This window comes from Lolium perenne, chromosome 7 (assembly GCF_019359855.2).
Source record: "Lolium perenne isolate Kyuss_39 chromosome 7, Kyuss_2.0, whole genome shotgun sequence".
In the NCBI taxonomy this organism is placed as follows: domain Eukaryota; kingdom Viridiplantae; phylum Streptophyta; class Magnoliopsida; order Poales; family Poaceae; genus Lolium; species Lolium perenne.
Window position 1 is genome coordinate 179,528,921 of NC_067250.2, and position 9,987 is coordinate 179,538,907.

A 9,987-nucleotide genomic window follows, 5' to 3' on the forward strand; every position below is an offset into this window, starting at 1 on the left:
AGCATATAAAACATACTTACTCCATACCGGATTATTGGGCTAATAAGGCTCTTGGAAAGATACCGTAAAATTAGGTAAAATTGTGCATTAATACCCCTAATTTACTCCAGCGCATGGGCCTACCCTCATAAATTCCCTCCCATTGTTTCATTTTCCAACACTAATTCCTCCATGTTTGGTTGCATGTGGCGTGAAACAGGCTTGCACGGCGGTGCGAAAGCGGAAAATACGTCTGAGTATGAGATTTTCTTGCACCAATCTTTTGTCGCCTAGGTCCTAGTGCTTTGCTAATTAAGCCCTACAGTCCGGTATGGAGGGAGTACCAATTCGGTAAACCATGATTGGAACATTTACTAAGCAATTAATTATATCTAAGATAGCATCTTAAAAGAATTGCTATGTTTTTTTTTCGGTTGGAACCGTTATTTTCACTTACTAGCTGCGGTGGAGGTAATTTGCTTCAAGTCGAGGGTCAATTTTCATGACAGACGACAATAACCGTAATGTTTTTATTAAATTGAAATCTTCAAAATTAAAATAAATAAGAAATTAGTTAGCCTGTTTAAAAAGTCTTAAAGAAATCAGTTTTGTTAGGGAAAGAAGAAATTAGTTAGTAACACAAGTAGGGCCCATAATAGCGAAGACGAGTTCACGACCAGGAAGCTCTCCCCCCTTCCGCGTTGACCGGCCACAATCCCAATCCCTACCGTTCACGGATATGCGGTTCCATCCCATCCAACGCTGGGCCCAAGCCGCAGCAGAGACGGTTCCCTCTTCCCCTCCCCGCACCCGGTCCACCTACACCGCCTTTCCAACTCTTTCACCATCTCAAAAGAAAAAAAACTCTTAAACGAACCCATACACCGCCTCCACGAGTCCACGCGCGCACCGGCGCACGATAAGCCCGCCCGGCGCACGATACGCCTATAAATACACCCCTACCCCCCTCCCAGCCTCCTCTTTCTTAGACGCACCCTCTCCGGATCCCCTTTCCCCTCCGCATCGGAAGAGGAGGCTCGGATCGATCCCGCTCGAGATCGATTTCGGCCGAGCGCGCCTCCTCCCGACAGGGACTGGCCGAGGCTCCCCGGGCGGCGGCGCGCTTGCTTGCTCGCGGGTGGGCGGCGGCCCGATCTGAAACCCAAACCCTAGGCGGCGGCGGCGGCGGCTGCGCCGTGGGGTTGAGTTGGGATGGACGCGAGGTTCCCGTACTCGCCGGCCGAGGTGGCCAAGGTGCAGTGCGTGCAGTTCGGCATCCTCAGCCCGGATGAAATCGTAATACCCCCCACCGCCCGCCTCGCCTCTGTCAATTGGTTTCTCTTCTCTCTGTGTCGAGTTGGGACTCGCGGGAGGGTTTCACTGGGCTGTGGCTAGTTCGGGAATCATGGTGTCGTGCTGGTTTGCCTAGCTAGAATTTGTCTTGTTTGGGTAGCAAACTGGCTGAGGACAGATAGAACTGATGCCATTGTAAATTACCGAGAGTTTTGGCACAGCAGCCCATGTACCGTATGATGCTTGTTTGGTTGAGTCGGTGCTTTGCTAGCTGGGGGAAATAGTGTGTCCACAAGCAAATAGAACTACCTGTATGTACATAAAAAATAATCCAAGCAGAATTTACTTGGTTGTAATTTGTCAAGTCTACGGTTCTGTGTGAATCACAAGTTGTACTCCGTGTATTTTTAACAATTCCACCATGACATGGGGCACGCACTATATTGAATCTGGTCAAGTTGAACTTTGCATTTACATTGAAACGTTGGCCAATCTAACAACACAAGTGCTAATGCTCGTACTGAATCCTGAGAGGTTTAGGATTATTTTGTGCTTAGCCTGTCTGGTCTCTCGATTACCAGTTTGCATAGTGTTGTGAATTATTTCGACAAGTAAGTTCGATTTACTTGGTTCAACTGACTGTGGTAATGATGGCCGGTGGAGTGCCTCATTAACTGGTCGATAGGAGTGCCTAAATTAAACTGCGACATTTTTAGAATCAAATTTGACAGGCTTTATGTTGCTTTTTCTCTTCCCTGCAGAGACAAATGTCAGTGGTGGTGATAGAACATGCGGAGACTATGGAGAGAGGGAAGGCCAAACCTGGGGGTTTGAGTGACCCTCGTTTGGGTACGATTGACCGCAAGATCAAGTGTGATACATGTATGGCTGGGATGGCCGAATGTCCAGGACATTTTGGTCACCTTGAGCTCGCAAAGCCAATGTTCCACATTGGATTCATCAAGACTGTGCTCTCCATAATGCGCTGTGTGTGCTTCAACTGTTCCAAGATCCTCGTGCCTGAGGTACATGTCTCTTCTCTAGGTTTGGTATCTTAATAATGTGTGTGCGTTTTACTAGGTTCTTGTTTGTGCCAGGAAAAAACTAGTGATGAAACCATAACAGTATTAGTTCTCACCATTCACTATGGTTAGGTCTGTCCATTGTTTGCACCTATTCTCACTTGTATGTTAAATTCAGACTTCAAAGAATATCTAGCACACTACTTAGGCTTACAAACTACCTGCTGTATCTATATTTTGCATTGATGATATATCCTCCTAGCAATGACCGTTTTATATATAATTGTCTTTGGTAACATAATCACAACCATGGGGCCTAATTACAAGCTAGCTTTAGGGCTTTCTCATGAACTCTGAAAAGGTTGTTCTTGCATGTTAACTACTACACATCATCATAGTGAGAACCGTTTATGGTAGTGTTCGTTGATCTTTGCATGTATATTTATCAATAATATCTTGCAGGAGGACCCCAAGTTCAAGCAGGCTCTGAAAATCAAGAATCCAAAGAACAGATTAAGACGAATCTATGATGCTTGCAAGAGCAAAAAGACTTGCGATGGTGGTGATGAACTTGAGGCTCAGGATCAGCAGGACACTGATGAACCAGTAAAGAAAAGAAGTGGTTGTGGTGCTCAGCAGCCAAATATCACAGTTGATGGTATGAAGATGGTTGCAGAATTTAAAGCAACAAAGAAGAAAAATGATGATCAAGATCAACTCCCTGAGCCAGTGGAGCGGAAGCAAATTCTCTCTGCCGAGAGGGTATTTACATTGTCTTTACCTGCTTCAGTAATTTCTAAGAATTTTCGTTTAATGTTTTGGTTCACATCATGGTTTGTTCGTGCAGGTACTTAATGTTCTCAAGCGTATCAGTGACGAGGACTGTCTTTTATTGGGCCTGAGTGCTAAATATGCTCGACCTGACTGGATGATACTTCAAGTACTTCCGATTCCTCCACCACCTGTGAGACCATCTGTCATGATGGATACTTCCTCCAGAAGTGAGGTTAGCTCAGTGCTACTAAAATTGTTGCGAAACCAATGGTTCTTAGGGCACCCTTTCACTAACTGTATATCTTGCTGATTCTACAGGATGATTTGACTCATCAATTAGCGATGATAATTCGACATAATGAGAATTTGAGGAGGCAAGAGAGAAATGGAGCACCAGCTCATATTATAACAGAGTTTGCTCAGTTGTTGCAGTTTCACATCGCAACATACTTTGACAATGATCTTCCTGGACAACCAAGGGTGAGTAGTCTGCCAGCGCACTTTCCATATTAATCCCTAATGGATCAGTTGTCCTGATTATCTTTTGTTGCAATATTCAGGCAACTCAGCGTTCTGGAAGGCCTATTAAGTCAATTTGCAGCAGGCTGAAAGCAAAAGAAGGTCGGATTAGAGGAAATTTGATGGGGAAGCGTGTTGATTTCTCAGCTCGTACGGTCATCACACCAGATCCCAATATCAACATTGATCAGTTGGGGGTGCCATGGAGTATTGCATTGAATCTGACATACCCAGAAACTGTAACCCCATACAACATTGAGAGGTAAACTAATTTACTGTTATTGAGGCAACTTAATGTAATCACTGGTTCCTGTATTGATATTTGACAAGTTATGTCTAAATCTGATCATATCAGGTTGAAAGAGCTAGTAGAATATGGGCCTCACCCTCCCCCTGGGAAGACAGGTGCCAAGTACATTATCAGGGAAGATGGTCAGAGGCTTGATCTACGCTATGTGAAGAAAAGTAGTGATCAGCATTTGGAGCTGGGCTACAAGGTTAGTGCCAACATCATGCAGCAGCTATTATTTTAATGGCGACATCACAAAAATCGCCTTTTGTTCTAGCTCACCCTTTTGTACTTGATTTCTCAGGTTGAAAGGCACCTCAATGATGGAGATTTTGTTCTTTTCAATCGACAACCCAGTCTTCACAAAATGTCTATTATGGGGCATCGCATTAAAATTATGCCCTACTCAACTTTCCGGCTAAACTTGTCTGTCACATCACCATACAATGCTGATTTTGACGGGGATGAAATGAATATGCATGTTCCTCAGTCATTTGAGACCAGGGCTGAAGTTCTAGAGCTGATGATGGTGCCAAAATGTATTGTGTCACCTCAAGCAAATAGGCCTGTTATGGGCATTGTCCAGGACACGCTTCTTGGGTGTCGGAAAATCACCAAAAGGGATACTCTTATTGAAAAGGTTAACAATGCTCTCCTTAAACATCTTCAATAGTATTGTCTCTGTAGTTTTGTAGCTTCTAATGTTAAATGTTCTGAAATTTCTTCCAGGATGTATTTATGAACATCTTAATGTGGTGGGAAGATTTTGATGGGAAGGTTCCTGCCCCTGCCATTTTGAAACCAAGGCCAATTTGGACTGGCAAACAAGTTTTCAACTTGATTATCCCCAAGCTAATCAATTTGATTAGATTTTCAGCCTGGCATGCTGAAACAGAAACTGGATTTATTACTCCTGGTGATACCATGGTCCGGATAGAGAAGGGAGAGCTTCTGTCTGGTACACTTTGCAAAAAAACTCTTGGGACAGGAACTGGGAGTCTTATTCATGTTATTTGGTAAGTTTGTTGTAAAATTTGCATTGTAGCTTTTAGTACAGATCGTTATGCTAAATAATTTTGGTTTAAATGTTTGCAGGGAGGAAGTAGGGCCAGATGCTGCACGGAAGTTCTTGGGTCACACACAGTGGCTGGTCAACTATTGGCTCCTGCAAAATGGGTTCAGTATTGGAATTGGGGATACAATTGCAGATGCAAGTACCATGGAAAAGATTAATGAGACTATCGGAAAAGCTAAGAATGACGTGAAGGAGCTTATTAAACAAGCACAAGAAAAAAGTTTGGAACCTGAGCCAGGACGCACAATGATGGAGTCTTTTGAAAACAGAGTAAACCAGGTACTATTGAATGTCCTTGTTTGCTTCTTTCATCTATGAAGGAGTAAGCCATCAGTTTTTTGGTTGACTTGTTTTGACATCCTTTTTCCATGCTAGGTTCTTAACAAGGCTCGTGATGATGCTGGGAGTAGTGCTCAGAAGAGTTTATCTGAGAGTAACAATTTGAAAGCTATGGTCACTGCAGGCTCAAAAGGAAGTTTCATTAATATTTCACAAATGACTGCTTGTGTCGGACAACAGAATGTTGAGGGCAAGCGGATCCCATTTGGTTTTGTTGATCGTACATTGCCCCACTTCACAAAAGATGACTATGGTCCTGAAAGCCGTGGATTTGTGGAGAACTCTTACCTTCGAGGTCTAACACCACAGGAATTTTTCTTCCATGCTATGGGTGGTAGAGAAGGTCTTATTGATACTGCCGTGAAAACTTCTGAAACTGGCTATATTCAGCGGCGGCTTGTGAAGGCTATGGAGGACATCATGGTCAAGTATGATGGTACAGTGAGAAATTCTTTAGGTGATGTCATTCAGTTCTTGTATGGAGAAGATGGCATGGATGCTGTGTGGATTGAATCACAGAAATTGGACTCCCTGAAGATGAAAAAGAATGAGTTCGATAATGTATATCGGTATGAACTGGATGATGAGAACTGGAGGCCTACGTACATGATGCCTGAATATGTTGATGATTTGAAGACCATTCGAGAATTCAGAAATGTGTTTGAGGCAGAGGTTCAGAAATTAGAAGCTGACCGTTTACAGCTTGGGACTGAGATTACCACAACTGGCGACAACACATGGCCTATGCCTGTGAATCTCAAGCGGCTGATCTGGAATGCTCAAAAGACATTCAAGATTGATTTAAGAAGACCTTCTGACATGCACCCGATGGAAATTGTTGAAGCAATAGATAAGCTGCAAGAAAGACTTAAGGTTGTCCCTGGTGATGATGCAATGAGCATTGAAGCTCAGAAGAACGCTACTTTGTTCTTCAATATCCTGCTTCGTAGCACATTTGCTAGCAAGAGGGTCTTGAAAGAATACAGGCTTACAAAGGAATCTTTTGAATGGGTCATTGGTGAGATTGAATCGAGATTCCTTCAGTCTTTGGTAGCTCCTGGGGAAATGATTGGGTGTGTGGCTGCACAGTCCATTGGAGAACCAGCAACTCAGATGACGCTGAATACTTTCCATTATGCTGGTGTCAGTGCAAAGAATGTTACCCTTGGTGTTCCCAGGTTGAGAGAGATCATTAACGTTGCCAAGAAGATAAAGACTCCATCACTGTCTGTTTTCCTGAAGCCTGAGGTGGGCAAGAAGAAAGAATTGGCCAAGAATGTCCAATGTGCCCTGGAGTACACTACACTACGTAGTGTGACGCATGCCACTGAGATATGGTACGATCCTGATCCTCTGGGAACCATCATTGAAGAGGATGTGGAATTTGTCAGATCATACTATGAGATGCCTGATGAGGATATTGACCCGGATAAGATCTCTCCTTGGCTGCTGCGTATTGAACTGAACCGTGAGATGATGGTTGATAAGAAGTTGAGCATGGCTGATATCGCAGAGAAGATCAATCATGAATTTGATGATGACTTATCATGCATATTCAATGATGATAACGCAGATAAGCTCATCCTCCGTGTCCGTATAACAAATGATGAAGCTCCAAAGGGAGAAATACAGGATGAATCTGCCGAGGATGATGTCTTTCTCAAGAAGATCGAAGGTAACATGTTGACCGAGATGGCCCTTCGAGGCATTCCAGACATTAACAAGGTCTTCATCAAATACGGGAAGGTCAATAAATTTGAGGAAAATGAAGGTTTCAAACCCGATAACGAGTGGATGCTTGATACAGAAGGCGTCAACCTCTTGGCGGTGATGTGTCATGAGGATGTTGATGCTACAAGGACAACAAGTAATCATTTAATTGAAGTCATTGAAGTTCTTGGGATTGAGGCTGTCCGCAGGTCTCTCTTGGATGAGCTGAGGGTGGTCATATCTTTTGATGGATCTTATGTGAATTACAGGCATCTGGCCATTCTATGTGATACAATGACATACAGAGGTCATCTGATGGCCATTACTAGGCACGGCATAAATCGTAATGACACAGGGCCTCTTATGAGATGTTCCTTTGAAGAAACTGTGGATATCTTGCTTGATGCTTCTGTATATGCCGAATCCGACTACCTGAGAGGTGTCACTGAGAACATTATGGTTGGCCAGCTTGCTCCTATTGGTACAGGAGGCTGTGGATTGTATCTGAATGACAAGATGCTACAGCAGGCCATTGAGCTTCAACTCCCGAGCTATGTTGACGGTCTTGACTATGGCATGACACCAGGGCGTTCACCCATCTCTGGGACACCTTACATTGATGGAGGAATGATGTCACCAATGCTGAGTCCGAATTTCAGGGCTTCCCCCATTACAGATGCTCAGTTCTCTCCGTATGTTGGTGGCATGTCGTTCTCGCCTATTCCGTCAAACTACAGCCCATCCTCTGGGGGTGGTTACAGTCCATCTTCTCCTGTTTTCAGCCCAGGGCCAGGGCAAGGTTACAGCCCCACTTCTCCATCATACAGCCCTGCATCACCCAGCTACAGTCCCACCTCTCCATCATATACTCCTGGCTCTCCTTCCTACAGTCCTACTAGCCCATCATACTCTCCGACCAGTCCATCATACTCACCAACATCTCCGAGCTACAGTCCTACATCGCCGAGCTACAGCCCCACATCGCCGAGCTACAGCCCCACATCGCCAAGCTACAGCCCCACATCGCCGAGCTACAGCCCCACATCGCCAGTTTATAGCCCAACCTCTCCAGCATATAGCCCGACATCTCCTGCATACAGCCCGACGTCGCCATCTTACAGCCCAACATCACCATCTTATAGCCCGACGTCGCCATCATACAGTCCTACATCTCCTTCATACAGCCCCACGTCACCATCATACAGCCCCACGTCTCCTTCATACAGCCCTACATCTCCATCATACAGCCCTACATCGCCCTCATACAGCCCAACATCGCCTGCATACAGCCCTACATCGCCCGGCTACAGCCCGACGTCTCCCAGCTATAGCCCAACTTCGCCGAATTACAGTCCAACTTCACCGAGCTACAATCCTTCTTCGGCCAAGTACAGTCCTTCACATGCTTACTCTCCAAGCAGCCCAAGGATGATGAGCCCTTATAGCCAAACTTCTCCAAACTACAGGTATTTATTATTCTTGTCAGCAGCTGCAAACATAGCTTTAGTCAGAACGATAGCCTCGTCTGGCTTCTGTTCATACATATCTGCTTATTTTGCTTACATCTCTGTTTCCTCAGCCCCACCTCACCGTCTTACTCGCCCACCTCACCGTCGTATGCACAACCAAGCCCGTCATATAGCCCAACCAGGTGAGCCAATCTCTATTCATAGTCCTTTTTTACTACAGTACCTTCAAGATGATATGGCTGCTTTTGACATTCATGGGTTTCCTAACACACTTCCCGAGTCTTGCAGCCCGCACACTACCTCCGGAGGACCTAGCCCAGATTACAGCCCAACTTCTCCAAATTACAGGTAAGCGTCAGGTTTATCTCATCTGCCCACGGTGAAAGTGCACCATTCATTAGCTCTTCTGACAATTACATTTGTGACCGTGCAGCCCTAGCGCAAGCTACTCCCCCACTGCACCAGGCTACTCCCCGTCATCCACCGGGCCGCAAACTACTGACAAGGACGACGAGATTGCTCCTTGAAAGGTGCTCACAATGAGGAAATGTCGGCAGGCTGATGAAGAACTATATTGTTTTATTGTACTATCACTGGAACTGGCTCTGTATTTCTTTTCACTTTGCTGCTAATAGTAGCTCTAGAGTTGTTATGTACGATACGATCACCCTATAGGAACTGAAACTGTTGGCTTGTGATGAGTGGCGCCTGCCCGTCGGTGGTGGCCGTAGCTGAGCTGTTCAGAATAATTAATCTTTTAGTGATGTGATTTCGATAGAATTGTTATACCAATTGTTGTGTATTTCTATTGGAGATCGACGCCTTAGGGAAGTTAAGCTGGTAAACTCCACACGGTCTGCACTGATTTTCAACTTCAAAACTGTAGTCTGCGGTGACATACAGAATGAACACGGCAGATGAATGGTTGTAGATGAGCCTGCAACTGAGTACACGCCACATGTTGTGATTTGGCTGATTTACCGTCCTCTTTTCCTCGTCCTGACTGGCCCCTCACTTCCTTATAAACGTACTTATCACCCTCTCTACGAGAAGAGCAAGCACATTGGCTCACCTTAATTTACACGCTACCGACCTTACAAACGGCGTAAAACTCTTCAGGTCAAGAGTTTGTAGTAAGAATAGCCATTTCCTTTTTTTTTTTGAACTTAGAGAATCCCAAAGGACCCAGAGCTGGCATTATATTGGAAATATAACAGAAAGTTATCATCTTCTTGATAAGAACTGTCCACGTCCCTGGCTCGGCCTCCCCACGCCCAAGCGCCCCAGCACCTGCCGCCACCTAGCTAGCAAGCTTAATCGGAATTGTAGCACCACTCAGCTAGCTAGCTAGCTATTGAATCGATTGGATATTTGTGAATCAATCGGGAGATGATTATCACCAAATAGTTAGAGCTAGCTAGCTCCCATGTAAGACTAGCTCGCATGCGTCGCGTCGCTCGTCAGAATCTGCATATACGCATTCCCTATGTTGCTTGCGTGCACCGCGCCACTCGCCGG

At 45.1% G+C, this 9,987-nt stretch overlaps 1 protein-coding gene across 1 annotated transcript; it reads left to right on the forward strand.

Moving 5' to 3' along the window:
• Positions 1 to 956: 956 nt before the first annotated feature.
• On the forward strand, positions 957 to 9,261 carry LOC127314836 (DNA-directed RNA polymerase II subunit RPB1). The gene is made up of 14 exons (XM_051345365.1): positions 957 to 1,275; positions 2,034 to 2,297; positions 2,757 to 3,056; positions 3,142 to 3,300; positions 3,387 to 3,548; positions 3,629 to 3,849; positions 3,943 to 4,084; positions 4,181 to 4,516; positions 4,606 to 4,892; positions 4,972 to 5,230; positions 5,327 to 8,466; positions 8,580 to 8,651; positions 8,758 to 8,817; positions 8,903 to 9,261. Exons 1-14 carry the CDS (start codon positions 1,192 to 1,194, stop codon positions 8,994 to 8,996), a joined length of 5,580 nt encoding a protein of 1,859 aa, XP_051201325.1. The 5' UTR covers positions 957 to 1,191; the 3' UTR covers positions 8,997 to 9,261.
• Positions 9,262 to 9,987: the final 726 nt, after the last annotated feature.

What these genes read in the sequence shown, in the direction of transcription:
- LOC127314836 (XM_051345365.1), top strand. Translation starts at nt 1,192, where the DNA reads ATGGACGCGAGGTTCCCGTACTCGCCGGCCGAGGTGGCCAAGGTGCAG. An exon ending in ATACTTCCTCCAGAAGTGAG is followed by an intron (nt 3,301 to 3,386) that starts GTTAGCTCAGTG and finishes CTGATTCTACAG; the next exon opens with GATGATTTGACTCATCAATT. An exon ending in ACCCCATACAACATTGAGAG is followed by an intron (nt 3,850 to 3,942) that starts GTAAACTAATTT and finishes TGATCATATCAG; the next exon opens with GTTGAAAGAGCTAGTAGAAT.